At 33.3% G+C, this 21,695-nt stretch overlaps 4 protein-coding genes across 6 annotated transcripts; 1 reads left to right on the top strand and 3 right to left on the bottom strand.

The window, feature by feature from the left end:
- Positions 1-2,830: 2,830 nt before the first annotated feature.
- LOC107851118 (transport and Golgi organization 2 homolog) lies at positions 2,831-6,749 on the bottom strand. Of its 3 annotated transcripts, none has more exons than XM_016696033.2 (3): positions 6,619-6,749; positions 3,435-4,365; positions 2,831-3,142 (listed from the first exon to the last, which is right to left on the bottom strand). In XM_016696033.2, exon 2 carries the CDS (start codon positions 4,310-4,312, stop codon positions 3,482-3,484), a length of 831 nt encoding a protein of 276 aa, XP_016551519.1. In that variant the 5' UTR covers positions 4,313-4,365; positions 6,619-6,749; the 3' UTR covers positions 2,831-3,142; positions 3,435-3,481. The 3 variants fall into 3 exon arrangements, with proteins under 3 accessions (XP_016551519.1, XP_016551518.1, XP_047257223.1); XM_016696032.2 differs by having other exon boundaries at positions 3,435-4,360; positions 6,619-6,724; XM_047401267.1 differs by lacking the exon at positions 2,831-3,142 and having other exon boundaries at positions 3,168-4,365.
- Positions 6,750-7,499: 750 nt separating this feature from the next.
- LOC107849730 (polygalacturonase) lies at positions 7,500-9,525 on the bottom strand. Its single transcript, XM_047401266.1, has 4 exons — positions 9,034-9,525; positions 8,279-8,568; positions 7,952-8,180; positions 7,500-7,860 (listed from the first exon to the last, which is right to left on the bottom strand). Exons 1-4 carry the CDS (start codon positions 9,466-9,468, stop codon positions 7,642-7,644), a joined length of 1,173 nt encoding a protein of 390 aa, XP_047257222.1. The 5' UTR covers positions 9,469-9,525; the 3' UTR covers positions 7,500-7,641.
- A 5,812-nt stretch (positions 9,526-15,337) lies between these two features.
- LOC107849704 (polygalacturonase) lies at positions 15,338-17,222 on the top strand. Its single transcript, XM_016694262.2, has 4 exons — positions 15,338-15,831; positions 16,297-16,586; positions 16,685-16,913; positions 17,000-17,222. The coding sequence occupies exons 1-4, from the start codon at positions 15,397-15,399 to the stop codon at positions 17,216-17,218; spliced, it is 1,173 nt and encodes a 390-aa protein (XP_016549748.2). The 5' UTR covers positions 15,338-15,396; the 3' UTR covers positions 17,219-17,222.
- A 975-nt stretch (positions 17,223-18,197) lies between these two features.
- LOC107849733 (polygalacturonase) lies at positions 18,198-21,116 on the bottom strand. Its single transcript, XM_016694296.2, has 3 exons — positions 20,607-21,116; positions 19,016-19,305; positions 18,198-18,826 (listed from the first exon to the last, which is right to left on the bottom strand). Exons 1-3 carry the CDS (start codon positions 21,054-21,056, stop codon positions 18,376-18,378), a joined length of 1,191 nt encoding a protein of 396 aa, XP_016549782.1. The 5' UTR covers positions 21,057-21,116; the 3' UTR covers positions 18,198-18,375.
- Between the last annotated feature and the right edge of the window lie 579 nt (positions 21,117-21,695).

Genomic DNA, 21,695 nt, shown 5'->3' with positions numbered 1-21,695 from the left:
AGATATTGTAAATAAGAATTTAATTTTACTCATTTATCCCTTAAAGTTGTGTTTTGTGAAATTCTACAAACTTTTTTATACTTCCAAAAAAATTGTTTGTTACTCACTTCCTTATTTTAACTTTAATTTACTTTTTCTTTATGTTGAATTATGAAGATGAAAGTGTGAAATGAGGAAAATTTTAATATTCTTGATCTTACTCAATTATTGTTATCTTTTTTTGGTTTCTCATTCGGTGTTTGATGCCCGTTTTGGAGTCCCAACTAATCCGGATCGCGTATTGCAAGGTCCATTAAGATGGCAGCGCTCCCAACAAAGTTTTCTCTATACTCAAAATTGAACTTTCGACCTCCGATTAAGGGTGAATAGCCACTGTATCATAATCCATGTTGATACTGAATTATTGTTATCAATATGTTGGATGATAAGATAAGGTTTTTTTTAATTGTTGATGTCTTGTTCATGATGGGCGTAGGTGAAAGGGAAATAAAGAATAAATCAACTTGGTACGTTGAGAGAGAGAGAAATAGAGAGAAGTTTGATCTCTAATTTTACTTATGTTCTTCTCTATAAATTATTTGTTCATTTTTTCTTAGCGAATTTATATTTAAAATTATGAGACATACAAAATCGTTATTTTTATGTAAAAATAAATATTTTATATTTATAATTATATTATCTACCGCTGGGTGAAGGATGAAATTTTTACCTAGAGGATTAAGGATCAGTTTTTGCTTCACTACTTTTTTTTCTTTTTTTGTTGGGGGCGGTGTGATGCACTTATATTCTAAGTAGTCATTTGACCATGAATATTACTTTTTTTCAGAGTTAAAATTAGAGTTGAAGATGAAGTTGGAGTTGTGTTTGACCATATCTTTTTGAAAATTTTTTATTTTTAGACTTTTGAAAAATCTTTTTTAAATATGATTTTATGCCCTCAACTTTTAAAAATTATCAAAATCACCCAACTACTAATTTATCTACTAACATACAACCAAATGTTGAGAAAATAATTTATATGTCTTCAATTGATAAAATAATTAACAACAAACTAATTATTATGATTGTTATTCTTCTAAAATTTTAATAAAAATATCACAAGCAAGAGCTAAATAAGTTTATCTAACCATAATCAATTGAATAGAGAAAAAAATATATTTTGATAAATATGATTGATAGATATAAATATATTTTATACATTCTTAAATTTGTTGATGAAAATTCTTAATTATTTTCACTTGAATTAATTATTTTATTGAATTTGATCTTTTTAAAAAAATTATGAAATTTAGTTAATAAAAAGAGTTTATGTAAAAATTTAAAGATTGGAGTTATATGTAGTAATAATAATAATGGAAGTTGGAATAGAAAGTTAAAAAAGGGGAAAACAACAAAAAGTTATTTTCCCTTTTCGAAATTTAATTTCGGAATTATTTTTTAAATATTCATGGCCAAACACTATAATTTTCAACTCTGAAAAAAAGAAAAAATATCCATGGCCAAACAGGCCCTACAAATTTTAGATTCACTTATTTGCCCTTTAGGAATTTATAAATAAAAAAGATATGTTTACTAATTTATCCTTTTAATTCTTTTCAATGCACTCTATTTATAAGTGTTTTATTTATGTAATTGATGCCCTCTTTTGACTAAATATGTAGATGACAAAGATTGACAATTGACAAACTTTTTTGAAACTACACAATGTTATTTTCAAAACGAATTAATTTTAAAGGCAAAATTAAAAAAATTAATTAACTCTATCTTAGTTTTATAAATCAATAAATATTTATTTCATATTAATTGACCTCTATTGATCCGATAGATTTATTAAAAACTTTAATTAAAAATATATTTTATTAAATTAATCTCGTTAATAACACTTTAGAACTTTAAATACTATTACTTTATATAATTATTTAATAGTACACGTTAAAAAAAACAGAACTCTTTTATTTTACTAGTATAAACAACTTAAATGAAACAATTTTTTTTGGTATAGAGATCAAATAAAATAAAAGAAAAAAGTAATTTGAAAGATCTATTTTAATAGGATGAATAAGTAATATGAGACGAAGAAAGCATTGACTAATTAATAAAAAATTTAATATTTTTTATAAAGAGTGAATAAAACGTGAAAAGAATGTGAAAATTCAAATATCTTTTTGAATTATTGCTGTCAATGTGGTTGGGTCATAATGGCTGGTGGGGTTCTTTCAACATGTTGAACCTTTTGATTTTTTTCCAAAAGCAACTTTTGTGAAAAAGAAAAAAAATCGAAATTGGATTCTTTCTGTTTAAATAATTAAATAATTTTTTTCCTAGTTGCTTCGAAACAAATAAGAAATTTTCTAGAAGAATACGAAAGTTTGCAATAATAATTGATGGAACTTATGAGTCAAAGAAATACGTTCTAAGAAAAAAGATTGAAACATTCAATTTCATATCAAATTGTATCAGTCAAATCATTGTTCATTGTTCGGATGTTCTGGTGGTGCCCTCGTCTGGTCTATTATCATCTTTACACCGTTAATTCTCTAGAAGAAGTACAAAATTTTGTTTCTAACGGCAACATACTTAATCCCACTTATGAGTCAATGAAATATGTTCTGGGAAGAAAGATTGAAATATCAATCAATCTCATATCAAATTCTATCAATGTAATCTTTCTTTTTAAATCCTTGTTCGGGTGTTCTGGTGGTGCCTCCGCTGGTCTACTATCGTCTCTTCATCATTAAAATTCTCCAGAAGAAATACGAAATTTTGTTTTTGACGGCAACAGACTTTGATCTCACTTATGAGTCAAAGAAATACGTTCTAAGAAGAAAGATTGAAATATCAATCGAGATCATTGATCTCATATCAAACTCTATCAATCAACTCATTCTTTTGAGAAATATGAGACAACTAAATCATACAAGTAAAGCGATCTATTCCTTGCTAACATGAAAAAATAATCATTGTTTTGTTTTTGGAGGTCATGGCCATTTTTCTATTATGCCTTCCATAAATTAGTATTTTTATTTATTTATTTATTTTTTTAACCCCTCCCTAGGAGCTCCTGTCCCTTTTGCTCCCTTGATGACTCGAACTCACAACCTTCGAGTTGAAAGTGAGCGATGCATGCCATCCGAGCAACTCCCTGTTGTCCCATAAATCAGTATCAGTTCTTGGCAAGTGCAGATTTATTAGAACATTCATATTTCAACACTTATTCTAATGCCAGCAGCAGTACAACTACTACAACAACAACAACATGCCCAGTAGGTTCCCGGCCACAAGTGGGGTCTGGGGAGGGCAGAATATATGCGGACCTTATCACTACCTCGTAGAGGTAGAGACGTTGTTTCCACGAGAATAATGCCAGCAGCAATGATTTTGATATACAATAATAAGGTACTCTTAATAAGCAAGAGAAATGAATTATTACATACATTGGCTTGCCTGGATCTTGGTAGTTGATATTTGACGAACGCGTTAACTAGGATGTAGAAACAACACCTTGCATCGTCTTCTCAATTACAAAGTTCATCTGGTGCTCCTTCCATACATCCTTGTCGATTAGATAACGTTCATAAAAAGTTGCCTCACTAGAAGTTGTCACTGCCAGTGAAGAAGTGCTTCTTGTGCCATAACGGCCCATGGACAATTCAGTGTCGACGAATATGGAGCTCAATTGGTACTCGCGCTCATGGGAATAGATGCCTGGCAGGTTGCTATCTTCTTTAGCCGTGTCTCTCATTATTCTTTCGGCTGCCTGTCCCATTGGAATTTCAGATTCGCCATATTCATCCAATAATTGCTTGAAACTGCACTCCAGCCGTTGAGACTTAGACCACGGAGTGTCTAGCGTTGCATTTGATAAAACATGAATACCGGGTGAAACCTCAGTCGCGGCCATATTCATACTGTTGTCTTTTGGTCGGTTCGTTATATAAACCATGGTCATTGAACAAAGATCAGCTACTATCAGGTTAAAACCGTTATATTCACCTGCTTCCCGCAAAAGTTGCTGTGAAAAATCACGAGGGCTCTTATCACTCTTCAGGAATCGAACAGGAAGGTTTCCCCTACTCTTGGTATCTGAATTTGATATATTTTCGCGAACGTTAGTAAGGAAAGCAACTCTTCCGGAACGTGTACAAGCCAGCCAAGTCCCACCAGCAACTTCATCCCTTCCACCAAGTATATGACTATCATCTTCCCACCATGCCAATGGTTTCGTTGGACGATCATGGTATTCATCTCTGTTGAGGAATAGGAGGAAGGGATAGAGCGGATGCGCCTTCCATAAGAATACCGCAATACACATGCTTTCTTCAAGAGTGTTGTTTCATTTTTTCTTCAAGAGTTCTTGTTCCTATTCTTGTAGCCACAAACAAAACAAAATTAAAAAAATCTCCTTTACTTGTTAACCCTATTTATTCATAAAACAAACTCAACTTATACTTTACCATAATTTTGAAATTGACCACACGACTTATGCCCGTTGAGCTTTAATAAGAAGAGTTGAGAAACGAAGACAGGCCGCTATAAAGCTCTATCTCATCTCTTAATGACATTTTGAGGAGGACTAAAGAATAATCCTCAAAACACTTTTGTTTTCCCAAAGAGAAAAAAAAAGGGCAGTCCGGTGCACTAAAGCCCCTACTATGCATAGGGTCTGAGGAAGGGCTCCACCACAAGGGTGTATTGTACGCAGCCTTACATTGTATTTCTACCGCAGGCTGTTTCTAAGGCTTAAACTCATGACTTCCTGGTCACAAGAGAACCTTTCGGAAAATACCTTAGCTTAAACAGGTTCAAATCAAACACACAAAAGAAAGGTTGACCATCTTCAACTATTAAAAAAACACCAACATTGAATCAATCAACATACTCAGACATCAGTGCGATAAAACATTTCGAACCATCCCGCTTAATACATAAATTCATGGATAAGCTCAAGGTTTTCAAGAACTGAATTCCCACACTTTAACACAGCAATGGCTTGTAGAGTAAGGACTTGGGGTTCGAAGAACTTATCATACGCGGGACGGGGTCTAGCTAGTGAACTCTGTATTACTACATATTCACTCATACTGGTCTTCTATCTTCCTCTGGCCTAGGAAGATAACGAAACAAATTATGACTTCGTGTAGGAACTTCATATGGACTGGACAGGTACATAATAACAAACCACCGCTGATAGCTTGGCATCTAGTTTGTAGGTCCAAGAAAGAGGGTGGACGGTGGGTTATTGACTGTATAACATGGAACGATGCATCGGCAGCTAAATATGTATGGAATGTGGCCAGCAAATCAGACAATATGCGAGTGAAATGGGTGAATCATATCTACTTAAAAGGGCAAGATAGGCGGCAATACAAGGCTCCTGTAAACACATGTTGTTATTGGAAGAACCTATGTGGACTAAAAGAGAAGTTCGCAGTAGGGTATGTACAAAATGGCTGGCTAAGGGCGGACGGGAAATACACAATCCGAAGTGGTTATATGTGGAGGAGAGGTGAGGTGAGGGAGTTACGTGGCCATTTGGAGAGGCATACGGAATAAAGAGAGCATACCAAAGCATAAGTTCATATGCTGGCTCGCTATGAATAAACGACTGATGACTATGGCAAAACTCAAGCACCTGGAAATAAGTACAAATGATACATGTCTATTGTGTGGAAGTCGTATTGAAACAATAGATCATCTATTCTTCCGACGTGCCTTCTCACATGAATGCATTACACGGATATTGAACTGGCTACAGATTAGCATGGTGAACCAGGGACTTCAAGGTTGGTGGTCAAGGATAGCACGTTTTGGAATGGGTGCACTTGACGATATGAATCATTTGAAAAATAAACGTATTCGTTCTGTAGCAGATCTTTTACAAGATCAATTCGGATTGGCTCTGGTACGTTTAGAAAATGTGGTTCGGGGGACTATATGTGGAGCAATTTGGCATAAATTGATACCGAAACCTCAAATTTGGTAACCTCAACTCCTTTAACAACTACTTATGAATCCTTTTTCGGTTTACACTCATTATCTCAAGTTTTGGATCGAACTAATCCATTAACACAAATAATTCATGAAGAGCACAAGGCAAACTGAATTGCTGCAACTATATATCACGCGTGGGGGGCTAGAAACGAAGCATTATAGAGTCAAAGAGTGCCAGTTTTTGCTTTGTTTTTCATATATGTTTTTGCTTTGTTTCAACTCTAGTTCTGATTCTAAGAGATCACTCCACTAAGCAAGTACTAAATAAAGATGTCCAGTTAACGTTTTTCTTAAGGGCGTACAAACTAAAAATATGACAAGTATTTAGAAACGGATGGAGTACATCACTATCATACCAAATAATTTGGTATGGTTTAATATTCTACGCCGATATGAAATCGATATTCAAGCAAATAGGTACAGGTTTCACATGCCAAAATAGGACAACTAGAGTTTATGCAGACAAGAACCTCACCAACATCAAACAAACATTTTACATACCACATAACGAATCCTATAATTTAAAATTCAAATATTTTAATATATGTACATAAATCCTATAATTTAAATTCAGCCATTAATATTTTAATATATGGAGGCAAAGCAGAATTTCAAGAATCTTTTTACCTGTTTTGGAGCAGCAACGTCGGAGAGAAATTTATTTCAACAGCAAAATCCCTTTAGTTTTGAGCGATGTGGGAGAAACTTTATTCGTATTAATTAATTAAGAGAAGAAGAATGTTGTGTGGGAGTATGGGCCGGGTTATGCTTGTTGGGCTGGAGTGAAGGGGTTGGTGGATGGGTTAGTGAGTTAAATGAGGCCCAAATAATCAAGTTAACAATAATAATCCCACCTGGGAATAATATCCACGCTAAATAACAATAACAAGAGAGAAACTAAAGAAATTGTGGTGTAGTGGTAAGTTTTATCCATTCTTAATCAGAATGAGGTATCAGGTTTGAGTTCGAGCTCCAATATAAATATCTATTATGGAGCAATATAATACCACGGAATACAATCATTATTGATGAGGGAAATCTGATCGAAAAAATTATTTATATAATGAAAGTGACACTATTTATCAACTTTAATAACACATGATTCTTTTTTCAAGAATAATTAGGGGCGAAACTAAAATTGTGAACTTTTGCCTACTTTGATATAATGTTAGCAAATGAATAGATCTTTTTACTTATTTCATTTAATTGTCTCGTTGATCTTAAAAATAAGATCTGATTGATAGAATTTAATATGAGATCTATGATCTCGATAAGAAACAAAATTTTGTGTTTCTTCAAGAGAATTTCCTAATTATTCTAAGCAACAAAATAGAAATTATTTAACCGAAAAAAAATTCGATTCCCATATTTATTTTTCTTTACAAAAGTTGCTCTTGGATCGGAGCATGCTATAATTAATTAATTAATAAGCTTTCAGTGTTGTAAATTTCATTAGACATTGAATATCGTATAGGATCAATACAACAATCAATACAGTAACGTTACGAATGAATCCAAATTACATTTAGTGTATATAATAAAATACCAACTCTATTTTCATATTTTTTATATATTAAGTATACAGTATGATATTAATAATTAAACAAATTAAATAAAATTTGTTCTTTTTTTTTTTTTTTTGGTTATAATTTATAAGCAGTGACTAAGTTCTTCAAAACCAGAGGCTCTTCCTCCAGCATTAACACATGAAGCATCAGCTTTACCATCTTTATAACTAAGATTCACATCATCAAGTGTTATTCCAGTACATGGATTCGTTTTGCTACAATTTAACTTCACTGCAACTTCTGTAGACGATGTTCCATGTATGTCTTGATATGTTACATCACTTATCTTCACGCCAGATCCCTAAAAAAAAGGAAAATAAATAACATAATTAATTAGTTTAATATTTATAAGAATATGATCTTAAATTAATTAACTTGTTATTCAATCATACCTGATTAGGACAACTTTCATGATTAGGACAGTAATTTTGATCTATGATGATTGGGTTTTGAACATTAGACATAACAATATGTTGAAAGAGAACAGCTCTAACAAAGCTACTACTAGGCCTTGCCCAAGTTTTAACCCTCACACCATTTTCTGTTCCAGTGAAAGTCACAGTCTTAACTGTCACATTTTGAACTCCTTGCTCTTGTGATTCCCAACCTAAGCTTCCAATGCTACACAAATATCAAGATTTGGACATACATTTTAGTCGAAAAATATAAACCAATACAAATCAAAACACATTTACTTAGATATATATTGTGCTACAAACCTGATTCCATGGCCAGGGCCACAAGCAATGCCTTCGATCCATAAGTTAGAATTTCCAGGGCCGATTGAGATACAGTCATCTCCAGTACCAATACGCGAGTTCATAATGCTCACTCCTGACGATGATTGTATGTGAATTCCATCAGTGTTGGGACTATTTCCTGGAGATGACACCTTCACTCCTTGTAGCTTCACGTTATGGCAACCGTCTACTAAAATATGAAACATTTGGCTGTTTTGTGCAGTTACTCCACTTATTACAACGTTGTTTGAGTTGTAAAAAGCCAGTGCCTGCACCAAAATTTAATGTAAAATTTAAAAATATTTTTCATGAAAAATATTTCAACGCCAACAACATACCCAGTGTATTTCCACACAGTGGGGTCTGGGGAGGGTAAAATGTACGCAGTCCATACCACTGCCTCCAAAGAAGTAGAGAGACTGTTTCCGATAGACCACCAGCTCAGGACAAAAGACAGTAAAGAAAGTTGTAATAAAACATGAAACAAGATGAAATAACATAAATAAGATACCCACAGAGTCGTACTATATACTACAAACCGAGATCACACACCTCACCCAAACCCTCCAAACTAGAAACTCCAACCTATGTGCAAAACCCTACGACTACTAGCAACACCAAAACACTCCTATCTACTGGCTACGCCGGCCTCACCCACATGCACTAGCCCTTTAACCTAATTTGCGTCGTAACTGCTCCTTTAGAGAAAACATTTCGTGGAAAACTTAACGTACCGTAGTTCCTTTAGGGCAGTTCTTGCCTGAGGTCTTGCAAGACCAAAGACTAGCACCTTGACCATCAAATGTTCCACCAAAGATAGAAACTCCATTGGCTTTTTCGAACTTAATCCAACTTCCTTCATTGCCAATGACATTATAATCAGAAGGAGCTAAGAGAGTCCCATCGATACGTATAATAATAGCCTTGCTCTTGCATGTTTCGCCATTAAATTCTGCGCTGCGAATCAAGTAATTTCCACGTGGCATGTAAATAGTGGCTGGGCTAGTAGAAGCACAGGCTGCTTTCCATGCACTCAAAAATGCATTTGATGAATCAGTTTGGCCATTGGATTTTGCTCCATAATTTTGAACATTGTAAATGGTGTTTGTTGCTAATGAGAAGTTGAAGAGGAATATGAAGAGAAGTGAGAAAATTGCTAAGTGACTCATTTTGGTTAAGTGAAAATTGCTAAAAATATTTTTGAGGAATTCAAAGGATTAATTGATCAAATGAGAGGTGATGAGGAATTGGAGTAGTTTAGAGGGCTATTTATAGGCTTTGGGTAGAAGTTTTTTTTTTTTTTTTTTTTTTAAGAAAAACAAATAAGGTAAATATTTTTAATAGTTTGCTTTTAGACTTGAATGAAATAAAGTTAGGTTATTCATCCAATTTGGTCATGTTGGGATTTGGGAAAATAAGACTTTAAATCACAATCCAAACATATGAAATCACATGGAGCAAAAATCAACAAATTACTGGTACCTTATTTTGAGGAGAAAACTAAGGGAAAAAAGTTCAATTGGTTATAGACTTATACCTTATGTTTCTTATACATATGAATATTATTTACATGTATTTTAATGTCAGTAGTTTGTGTTCTGTTATAGAAACATTAAATATAAAGAAAAATAATGCCCATGATGCTTTGTAGTTTGTACTTTGTAACCTCCGGCCTCATTACATTACTTTTAATAAGACTCATATATTTTTTAGATAATAGTTTATACTTTAGAAAAATATTTTGATTCAACAGAATAGTTACTTTATTCCAATTGGTATAACTTTTTGTACCTAGTCGATCCTTTATGTACTATTAGTCAATGTTTTTGATTTAACAGAATATCAAAAAAGGGATAAATATATTTTCGAACTATGATAAAATAGTATGTATATACTTCCGTCATATTTTGGATACACATATGTCCTTACTGTTAATGAAATGGTATGTATATGCCCCTTACACAAACGGTAGGGACATATATGTACCCAAAGTATGACGAAAGATATATATGTACCATTTATCATAATTCGAGCATATATTTATTCCTTTTTTTGACAGAATATAAATGTTGGGTAAGACTAGGGACAATAAAGCTGTAATTGATTCTTTCCGAATCCTGCATATAGCAGAAGCTAGACTGGATTTTCCTTTTCTTTTTCTTCCTTTATGTAATCCATGTTTGGCAATAATAACATCACATCACATGGATGGAATTAGTTAAAATTGAATTAAGAGATAGGGTCAAAAATAGATTAATTAGGTGGATACTATTACAAGTTCCCATGAATTTATCCTAAGATGATTTTTGTTTATGAATTTATTCTTTGTGGTTCATGGATTGTTTAATTAATTTGGTCTATGAGGAAGTATAGGCTACTAGGTCTTTGGGAGATACGTACTTAGCTTAAGCAAAACCACACATGGTTGTATTGACAATTTGGCATACTAAATAACTTGTATAAGTAAAAAATCTTGGAAGGACCAATTCACCTTTAATTTGTTAGAGAGATCACATTTTTATTACTCGATTTTATCTTCGGCACTTGTCGGCCCGATTCTTTATCATGGGCCAAACATGCAATTTTTTTTTTTTTATATAATAGGTTGCGATGAGCAGGGACGGAGCCACCTTTTGTCCAGAAGTTCATTATCTGAACTCCCTTCGATGAAAAATTATATTATTTTTTACATGGTTAAAAATATTTTTTATGTATATATAGTAGATGTTGAACCCCCTTTGAATAGTTCATATGTTTACTTCTGAACTTCCTTAATAAAAATCTTGACTCCGCCAACTGAAAATCAGACTCTTAACGATCTAGACATTTGTAAAAGGTTTTTCACAATTTTTACTTGCTTAATTATAGCCTCAATATAATCGCCACATGTATGTTTCAAAGGAAATTAATATGCGTTTATATTATATTCTAGCTAGGTGGATCATTATGTCAATATTATTATCTTTGAACATCACATTCTAAGGTTTGAAAATTTGGAAAGGATATAACATGATCTCCACATTAAATAATGTTGGAATTTACTACAACTTGTTGAAAACTTAGAATCCAAGCATGTATAGGTGGACTTTATGATCCCTCTGATGGCAATTGGCCTAATTCTATATAAATACTCTCTTTTCTCTCAATTTATATGAAAGATTTTTCTTTTAACTTAGCCAGTCTCAAAAAAAAAAAAAAAAGTCACATTTCTATATTTAGTAACATTTTTAATTAAAAATCAATTTCATCCTTAATGAGATAATTTATATATTCACACAAACATATATCGATCACTTATTTTATTTAGATCGTAAATTTCAAAAAAAAAATTATGTTTCTTAAACTCTATATATAACACTAGTCAAACTATATCATATAAATTGACAGGGAAAAAAAATTAGTAAATTTGCACTACAAAATTCACATTATCCATCTAGCCAAAAAGAATAATAAAAAAATCTACCCAAACCTGAAACATGGGATCCCAAAAACAAGGATACATGAAAATATTCAATAACCCCCTTTTCACGTCTCCTTTATACATGCAATTGTTAAACGTAAAAGGACAGTCTGCTACACTAAACTTTCATTATATATAAGGTTTGGGAAGGGATCGAACTACAAAGGTTAAACGTAAAGGACAACCCGATACACTAAGCTTTTGTTATGCATAAGGTTCGAAAAGAGATCGAACTTTGTTAAACGTAAAGGACAACCTGATACACTAAGCTTTCGTTATGCATAAGGTTCGAAAAGAGACCGAACTACAAAGATTAAATGTAAAGGACAGCGCGATATATACACTAAGCTTTCGCTATACGTAAGAACTACAAAGGTTAAACGTAAAGGGCAGCCCAATACACTAAACTTTCATTATACGTAAGGTTTGAAAAAAAGACCCAATTACAAAGATTAAATGTACACGATAATAATCCTCAATTAGTCATGCTAATTCGAGAGAAATCACTTTGTAACTTTGGTTCATATTTTGTATTTATTTTTAAAGGGTCATTTAATGTGCAGTAATTATTAAGTTAGTATCCATTTCAAAAGGGTTAGAATCCTAAAATTATAAATTATAAACTTAAAATTTTGAACCCGCTTATGATCATAGCTATAATTTTTTCTATTTTTTCTTCGTTTATTAATTTTGTTTTCTTTAACCAAACAATCCTAAAAAAATTACATTTATAAACCATGGGCTTATGCCGCCCAATTTATTTATTGTATATAGTTGCATGCATGCATAAAATTAAGGAAACTTCAAAAAGAATTTGCTGCATAAATTTTTTCTTTTTTAAACAATAAAGAGTATATAATACATTTTATGCATGCACGTATTCTTGTTTTTCGGACTTCTTTTTTTTTTTTTTTATAAGTGGCAAATTCTTCAACTTGTTCAATAAAAAATGCAATCATTTTCAACTTTATCAAACCGTGTGTTGAAAGATTGTGGCATGACATCTACCAGGAATTTCAAATACATCTAACTAACTTGTGAATGGGTCCTTCATAGATTTTACATGTAGGGTTAAGTATTTGTGACAAAATTAGCTAATAAAAATATGTCCCGTCTGATCTCTCCAAGTTTTTGGGTGGGTGAGTGACTTGTTCATTTATTAAGCCACTCCATATTGACCTGTCCAAATTCAACTAGGAAATTACGTCTAAAATCTCTGAAAGTGTCTGATCTTGAATTTTTTCCCCCAAATGTCCATTCTTGAATTTTTGTTCCTCCAAAGCGTGTGTTCTTGAATTTTGTCCCGCTGAATAAGTTATAGCATTTGCCTATAAGATAGAATTTGTGGTCAATTAGATAGGTTCACTGTCTTAAAATTAATGTCATGAACGTCTGCCTTATGGACAAAAGATAGAACTTATGTCTGATAGGCAACAACCATACGTTAAAGTTTTGCATATAATAAGGCAAAGTTTCTGGTCAAGATAATACATTCAACAATTGAACAAAACATATCTACGGCTTATATGATGAGACACTATTTCTGTTTTAATTTATGTGATCGACATCTTTTTGATTTTGAGAGACTTATACGAAAATTTCTTTCACCGCAGTTTATTCACATGTCTTTAATTTTTTTATATTATAAATTATTTTGACTAATAGTATTTCTTACATCATTTTTAAATATGTAAATTTTATTCTAAATTCACGATCAAAATTAACAAATTTGCCTCTCCAAAATTCAACTATGCCAAAGCCAAACAAATTGATACACATTGTTATTTTGTCCTTATAACATAAGTTGCTTGCATAAAGGAGACGTGAAAAAGGGGTTACTACTGCATATTTCATGCATGTACATATCCTTATTTTGGGGATTCCATGTTTAAAGTTGGCTTTTTTATATACATTAAAGTATATTATAAAAAGTGAGTTCATACGTGAGGTGAATTTGTATGGCAACTTTACTATTTGGAAGCCACTAGGCATATAGAGTTAGGAAAATTGTCATCACAAAGATCTTAAAGTCCACTTCTATTGTTTGGGTTCTAAGTTTTCAACAACTTGTAGTTAATTCTTTTTAACATGTTTAGTTTAATATATCATGCTATCATTTCCAAATTTTCAAATCTTATGTTCAAATTAAGATAATGAAATGATTTCTACCTAGAAGATAGAAAGCATATTATTTCCTTTGAAGCACAAATGTGAAGTGAGTTTGAGGCATAATGAAGAAAATATGATATATACAACAGTAACAGCATTCACAAAAAACATTTCTAGATTATTAGTGAATATTTAAATACAGAGTTGAAACAGAAGTTATTGGTTTCCCGTGAACCCTCACCCAAAATGCTGGCTAGTTATCTGTCCCTGATTCCCACACATGTTCGGTCCATGAATTATGCTCAGTGGCGGAGCTAGCTAATAGTGAGGGGGTCATCCGAATCCCCTTCGGCGGAAAATTATACTATTTATACAAACTTAAAATTATTTTTCATATATATATATAGCAAACGTTGAACCCCTTCGACTAGTTCTTTTGTTCACATTTTTTTATTTTGAATCCCCTTAGTTAAGATGTTGGCTCCGCCACTGATCATACCAGCATGAGCTAGGGACTGTACGGGCTAAAAATATAATTAAGTAAATAAAAGTATATTCTCTCTGATCTTTTAAAATTTTAGGTGAGTTAAGCAAATTAGTTACATGTATGAAGTTAAATATGTCAATTCAATTATGTATGATTTTGCTTAAACTCAAGACTATATATAGGACCAATATACCTAGTTGCCTATATATGCAAACTAATAATTAAGAGTATATATCCACCTAAGTTTTATCCAAATCCCTTTTCTTTACTGGTTCCTAATAATAATATTCAACCGTAACTAATTCCACACATGTGATGTTAGAGTTTTGCCTATCATTGCAAATTCATTGCCAAAATTGGTATCAGACTAGAAGAGCTTTAATATATCAAATGGAAGCAACAATTCTAATTTCTAAAATCAAAATATCTATCTTATTTTATTTTTTAAAAGTTTGTTGTACAGGAATTAATTTTAAATGGAAAGAGGAACATAAAGCTGCATTTTTTTTATCCTTAAAATAAGGTGCCAACAATTTGTTGATTTTATTGGCCATGTGATTTCATATGTTGGATTGTGATTTAAAGTCTTATTTCCCCAAATTCCAACATGACTAAATTGGATGAAAAACCTAACTTTCATTGGTCTAAAAGCAACTAATCCTTCGGTTTTAATTAGTTTGACCTACTTTCTTTGCCTTCTTATCAATTCTTTAATTCCAATTTTCCAAATCATATGTTTAAGATCAAAAGATTAAAGAGCATTTGGTACATTTGTCATATATTTAGTCTAAGATCACAAGACGCAAAAGTTTCTTTATTTAGTTAAACTTCGTGTTAAATCAAAATAGGTCAAACAAATTAAAATGAAGGAAGTATTAAAAGAATTTTACTTTTTTTTTTTTTAGCTTCTATTTATCCATGAAAGTACCCAAAGCCTATAAATAGCCCTCTACGCTACTCCAAATCCTCATCACCTCTCATTTGATCAATTAATCCTTTGAATTCCTCAAAAATATTTTTAGCAATTTTCACTTAACCAAAATGAGTCACTTAGCAATTTTCTCACTTCTCTTCATATTCCTCTTCAACTTCTCATTAGCAACAAACACCATTTACAATGTTCAAAATTATGGAGCAAAATCCAATGGCCAAACTGATTCATCAAATGCATTTTTGAGTGCATGGAAAGCAGCCTGTGCTTCTACTAGCCCAGCCACTATTTACATGCCACGTGGAAATTACTTGATTCGCAGCGCAGAATTTAATGGCGAAACATGCAAGAGCAAGGCTATTATTATACGTATCGATGGAACTCTCTTAGCTCCTTCTGATTATAATGTCATTGGCAATGAAGGAAGTTGGATTAAGTTCGAAAAAGCCAATGGAGTTTCTATCTTTGGTGGAACATTTGATGGTCAAGGTGCTAGTCTTTGGTCTTGCAAAACCTCAGGCAAGAACTGCCCTAAAGGAACTACGGTACGTTAAGTTTTCCACAAAATGTTTTCACTAAAGGAGCAGTTACGACGCGAATTAGGTTAGAGGGCTAGTGCATGTGGGTGAGGCCGGCGTAGCCGGTAGATAGGAGTGTTTTGGTGTTGCTAGTAGTCGTAGGGTTTTGCACATAGGTTGGAGTTTCTAGTTTGGAGGGTTTGGGTGAGGTGTGTGATCTCGGTTTGTAGTATATAGTACGACTCTGTGGGTATCTTATTTATGTTATTTCATCTTGTTTCATGTTTTATTACAACTTTCTTTACTGTCTTTTGTCCTGAGCTGGTGGTCTATCGGAAACAGTCTCTCTACTTCTTTGGAGGCAGTGGTATGGACTGCGTACATTTTACCCTCCCCAGACCCCACTGTGTGGAAATACACTGGGTATGTTGTTGGCGTTGAAATATTTTTCATGAAAAATATTTTTAAATTTTACATTAAATTTTGGTGCAGGCACTGGCTTTTTACAACTCAAACAACGTTGTAATAAGTGGAGTAACTGCACAAAACAGCCAAATGTTTCATATTTTAGTAGACGGTTGCCATAACGTGAAGCTACAAGGAGTGAAGGTGTCATCTCCAGGAAATAGTCCCAACACTGATGGAATTCACATACAATCATCGTCAGGAGTGAGCATTATGAACTCGCGTATTGGTACTGGAGATGACTGTATCTCAATCGGCCCTGGAAATTCTAACTTATGGATCGAAGGCATTGCTTGTGGCCCTGGCCATGGAATCAGGTTTGTAGCACAATATATATCTAAGTAAATGTGTTTTGATTTGTATTGGTTTATATTTTTCGACTAAAATGTATGTCCAAATCTTGATATTTGTGTAGCATTGGAAGCTTAGGTTGGGAATCACAAGAGCAAGGAGTTCAAAATGTGACAGTTAAGACTGTGACTTTCACTGGAACAGAAAATGGTGTGAGGGTTAAAACTTGGGCAAGGCCTAGTAGTAGCTTTGTTAGAGGTGTTCTCTTTCAACATATTGTTATGGCTAATGTTCAAAACCCAATCATCATAGACCAAAATTATTGTCCAAATCATGAAAGTTGTCCTCATCAGGTATTGATTGAACAAGTTTATCATCAATTTATCACAATAATGATCAGTCAGATTGATCTAATAACATTACTCATTTACTTTTTCAGGGATCTGGCGTGAAGATAAGTGATGTAACATATCAAGACATACATGGAACATCGTCTACAGAAGTTGCAGTGAAGTTAAATTGTAGCAAAACGAATCCATGTACTGGAATAACACTTGATGATGTGAATCTTAGTTACAAAGATGGTCGAGCTGAAGCTTCATGTGTTAATGCTGGAGGAAGAGCTTCTGGTTTTGAAGAACTTAGTCACTGCTTATAAAATAAGATCAAATATACAGAATATAATGAAGAAATACATACACTCTATAGTCTATACGAATATAGAAGAAAAAAATAGATAACTGCATTTTTTATTGGTTCTGTTACTTGTTTGGAGGCTGGCCTAGTCAGGCTCCAACTTATAAAGTGTATTTTGAATTCTTTTGTATAATGTAGTATTATATAAACTGGTTGTTCTATTGATTTTTGTTGGTGTATGACATTGAAAATCATGCTAAATTATCAGATTTTCCTCTGTATTGTTAAGTTACATTTTCTGCTGTAACTCTACTTTGTGGTTAGTCCTAGAAGATCCGCGTATAAACTCTATAAAACGATGAACTAATGTGATAGCGATAACTTTGTCAATATTCTGTTCTGTTCCGAGTATGTTATATTGATTCAACTTGCTGTTTAACAGATACTAAAGCCGGAGAAGTTTGCTACACGGTTGAGCTTGTCTTCAAGGAGCTGAAAAATGCAACAGTTAATTCTAAATAACAACGAACTAATGTGATAGCAATAACCTTCTCAACGTTCTGGTCTGGTCTGTCTGTTTAACAGATACTAAAGCCGGAGAAGTTTGTTACACAAATGAGCTTAGCTTCAAGGAGCTGAAAAACGCGACTTCTGATTTTAGTTTAGACTATGTAGTAGGATATAAAGGAGTTCAAATATGAAATATTGAACTTTTACGCTTGCTAGATGTGACAATTAAAGCATGTAATGAAATTGTCTATGAGTTCAACTCATGTCTGTGTAATGTACTGATTCAACTTCTTGTTTAACAGATACTAAAGCCAGAGAAGTTTGTTACGCGATTGAGCTTAGCTTCATTGAGCTGAAACGCGACTATTGAACTTATATGCTTGATAGGTGTGTGACGATTATAACATGTAATTGACATTTCTGATAGACCAAAGTAGAAAAATGTTCAATTAAGATCAATGATGAGAAAACAACTTCTCCTATGTGTTGCTAGACCAGGCGATTCAAATCGCGCCATAGGCTCAAGCAAACAGTACTAATTTCAAGAAAGTAAAATGACAAAGCTAGCTAAACAATTTTTTTGAATGGGCGATTCAAATCGCGCCAAAGGCTCAAGCAAGAACTTCTAGTTTCGACAATGTAAAAATAACAATGTTCTGCAATTTGCCCTTACAAACAACTAGTAGGTTGAATTATACCAGTAGTTGTACCTGCAACATTAGCACAAGAAGCTTGAGCAGCTGGTTCATTCTTATATGTAATATTTACGTCTTCCAGTTTTATTCCTCTGCATGGATTTCTCTTACTGCAATCAAATTTCATCGCGACTCGTGTTGCTGAACTTCCATGTATGTCTTGATATGTAACATCACTTACTTTCACACCAGAGACCTGTCCCGGACAATTTTTGTTATTCGGGCAGTAATTTTGATCGATAACAATTGGATTTTCAACATCAATCATCGTAACGTGTTGGAAAAGTACATTGTTGACAAAACCAGTACTTGGTCTACCCCATGTTTTGATCCTCACACCATTTTGTGTGTCCTTGAATATAACTGATCTTACTGTCACATTCCGCACACCTGCTTCTTCGAAATCCTTGCCTAAACTCCCAATGCTGCATATATACATTGAAATTTAGACCGGCTTTAAGTTATATACATTGTCAGTTCGAAGAATTTTCCCACCATCACGTCACATTTACCTGTTGCAGTACGTTACATTTCTTATTTTCAAGACTACATGCATATCCTACATTTTACCTATAGATATCATCTGTATGACATGACAGCGCAAAATTTCTTACCTGATTCCGTGGCCAGGGCCACAAGCGATATTCTGGATCCACAAATTACTAGTTCCTGGACCGATGGATACACAATCATCTCCAGTACTGATTATCGAGTCCAAGATTGAGATGTCTGATGATAATTGAACATGAATGCCATCAGTATTCGGGCTTTTTCCCGGTGCATAAACCTTGACATCCTGCAACTTCACATTTTTGCACCCATTGATGACAATGTGAAACATTTGACTGTTCAATGAAGTTAGCCCCGTTATCGCTACATTGTTAGAGTTGGAAAATCCCAAAGTCTGCAAATAGAAAGAAAACATCAGTAACAGTCAGTCCGATATACTAAGCTCGCGCTATGTGTGGGGTCCACGGAACAGACGGAACACAAGTCAAGAAAGGCAGTCCGGTGCACTAAGCTCTTGCTATGTGTGGGGTCCACGGAAGAGACGGAACACAAGAGTCAAGAAAGGCAGTCCGGTGCACTAAGCTCCCACGATGTGTGGGGTCCACAGAAGATCCGGAACACAAGGGTCAAATAGCAAGAAAACATCAGTATCGGGCAGTCCGGTGCACTAAGCTCCCGCGATGTGTGGGGTCCACGGAAGTGCCGGAACACAAGGTCAAATGCAGGAAAACATCAGTAACAGCAGTCCGGTGCACTAAGCTCCTGCGATGTGTGGGGTCCACGAAAGAGCCGGAACACAAGGTCTAATGCAGGAAAACATCAGTAACAAGCAATCCGGTGCACTAAGCTCCCGCTATGTGTGTCGGGTCCACGAAAGAGCCGGAACACAAGGGTCATAAAAACTTTTATGGTCTAATTAAGGTCAAAGCTAATTTCCAATAAAGAAGTTAATACTGCCTTTGAAAAAATTAATTAACCATAAATACCATGATAGAAAATGCTTTGACAGTTAATCACATAAAGTAACACATTTATCCTTACTTCAAGGAAACGTTACATACATAAAGAAAAAAACTGCTAATTTTGAGAAATGAACAGTGTTTTGAACTTGCCTTTCCAAATTACCAGCACAACTAATAGTTATCATTCCTGTGTCACGCTATCAGATTATCTAAAAGATAACTAATACGTAACGCTTCATTCAAAAAAAAATGTGAGATCAGTACATAAACCTGAATAATAATAAAGCACGCTACTCGCTACAACATAGGTTTTTTATATTGTCAGTGTAAATAAGTTAAACTCTCATACCCCCACTTAGACAGTTCTTGCTAAAGAGGAAAGAAATTTGGAGTAATGTATATATTAAGTTGCACTATCAAGCTACAACATAATAAAAAAGTTGCATTTCTTTATAACGTCAGTGTATATAAATTAAATTCTTTTCACAAATACGTAATGTGACACCACTCGGGCAGTTCTTGCTAGAGAGCAAAGAAGTTACGCTATTTATACTGTCAGTATATAGAAGTTAATTTAATTCCTCTTATAATACGAATCATGGACCCACTGGAATGGTTCTTGCTAAATGTATACTATAAATTACACTATCAAACATGTAAGAGTTTCATAAAATAGTTATTACATTCGTCATACTATATACTATACTGTCAATGTATATAACTTAACACATACCGTGGCACCACTTGGGCAGTTCTTTTCGGAGGCTTTGCAAGTCCATAAACCAGATCCTTGACCATCAAGACTACCACCAACAATAGAAACTCCATCAACACCTTGAAAAAAAATCCAATTTTTCTCATTTCCAATCACATTATAATCAAAAGGCGCTACGAGAGTCCCATCGATACGAAAAATAATCTCACTATTATTACATTTTCCTCTAAAATGTACTTGTTTAACTAAAAAATTCCCTCTTGGTACATAAATTGTAGATGGTTTTGTAGAGCCACAAGCTAAATCCCATGCAGTTAAAAATGCATTTGATGAGTCAATTTTGCCATTTGGTTTTGCACCAAAGTTTACAACATTGTGTAACATAACATCATTAGCTATGCATAAATCGAAAAGAATTGAAAAAAATAAAATTAGGAAAAATGATGATAAGGGGTTGTTAATTTTCATGTTTCTTGATGAAATATGAAACTTATAAAATTTAAGATTAGAAAAAAATAATCAGAGAAGATTAAGAGTTGAGATGATGAGTAATATGGTTTAGCAGTTTCTAAGTTGAGGTATATTTATAAGGTGAGCTTTAATTTTTTTTATTTTTTTTTTATGACTTTTCAGTTTTCCACTTCATAAAAAGTGATGTTTTTGTGGAACGAAAAGCAAGAAAACTGTTTTTTTTTTTTTTTTTGTAACTTACTTTAAAAAAAATGATTTTTTTTCTAGAAAAAAGAGATGCAATTAACAAATCTTTGGTCACATGTTAAAGAGTTTAGACTAAAAAGGAAAAAAAGTAATTAGTACAAACTAAAAGTTTTTTTAGCAAGAAGTTAAAGTAATAAGCAATTTGAGCTAATTAAGTAGATTGCAAGTCATTTATAATTTGGCATATAATATGTTTGAGCTGTTTTTCTTTTTCTCTTTCGGTTTATTTAACAGAAATAAACTATTTCCTCCGTCTCAAATTATTTGTCGCAATTTGTGAAAACTGAAAATAGTTTGTATCAAATTATTTATTATTTTAGAAGTTTATGACAAAATTAATCATGTTTCTCATTTTATTCTCAGCAGTAATTGTTCTTGAAAAATACATAT

The sequence above is a fragment of the Capsicum annuum genome, chromosome 12 (genome assembly GCF_002878395.1).
Source record: "Capsicum annuum cultivar UCD-10X-F1 chromosome 12, UCD10Xv1.1, whole genome shotgun sequence".
NCBI classification, from domain to species: Eukaryota; Viridiplantae; Streptophyta; class Magnoliopsida; order Solanales; family Solanaceae; genus Capsicum; species Capsicum annuum.
The sequence above is the reverse complement of the archived record's forward strand: the minus strand, read 5'-3'. Positions and strand labels throughout refer to the sequence as shown.

Excerpts from the sequence above, each read along its gene's own strand:
- LOC107851118 (XM_016696033.2), bottom strand. The coding sequence starts at position 4,312 with ATGTGTATTGCGGTATTCTTATGGAAGGCGCATCCGCTCTATCCCTTC.
- LOC107849730 (XM_047401266.1), bottom strand. The coding sequence starts at position 9,468 with ATGAGTCACTTAGCAATTTTCTCACTTCTCTTCATATTCCTCTTCAAC. Across the intron at positions 8,569-9,033 it reads ACTGCCCTAAAGGAACTACG|GCACTGGCTTTTTACAACTC; the intron begins GTACGTTAAGTT and ends ATTTTGGTGCAG. Across the intron at positions 8,181-8,278 it reads GGCCCTGGCCATGGAATCAG|CATTGGAAGCTTAGGTTGGG; the intron begins GTTTGTAGCACA and ends ATATTTGTGTAG.
- LOC107849704 (XM_016694262.2), top strand. The coding sequence starts at position 15,397 with ATGAGTCACTTAGCAATTTTCTCACTTCTCTTCATATTCCTCTTCAAC. Across the intron at positions 15,832-16,296 it reads ACTGCCCTAAAGGAACTACG|GCACTGGCTTTTTACAACTC; the intron begins GTACGTTAAGTT and ends ATTTTGGTGCAG. Across the intron at positions 16,914-16,999 it reads ATGAAAGTTGTCCTCATCAG|GGATCTGGCGTGAAGATAAG; the intron begins GTATTGATTGAA and ends TTACTTTTTCAG.
- LOC107849733 (XM_016694296.2), bottom strand. The coding sequence starts at position 21,056 with ATGAAAATTAACAACCCCTTATCATCATTTTTCCTAATTTTATTTTTT. Across the intron at positions 19,306-20,606 it reads ACTGCCCAAGTGGTGCCACG|ACTTTGGGATTTTCCAACTC; the intron begins GTATGTGTTAAG and ends TTCTATTTGCAG. Across the intron at positions 18,827-19,015 it reads GGCCCTGGCCACGGAATCAG|CATTGGGAGTTTAGGCAAGG; the intron begins GTAAGAAATTTT and ends GTATATATGCAG.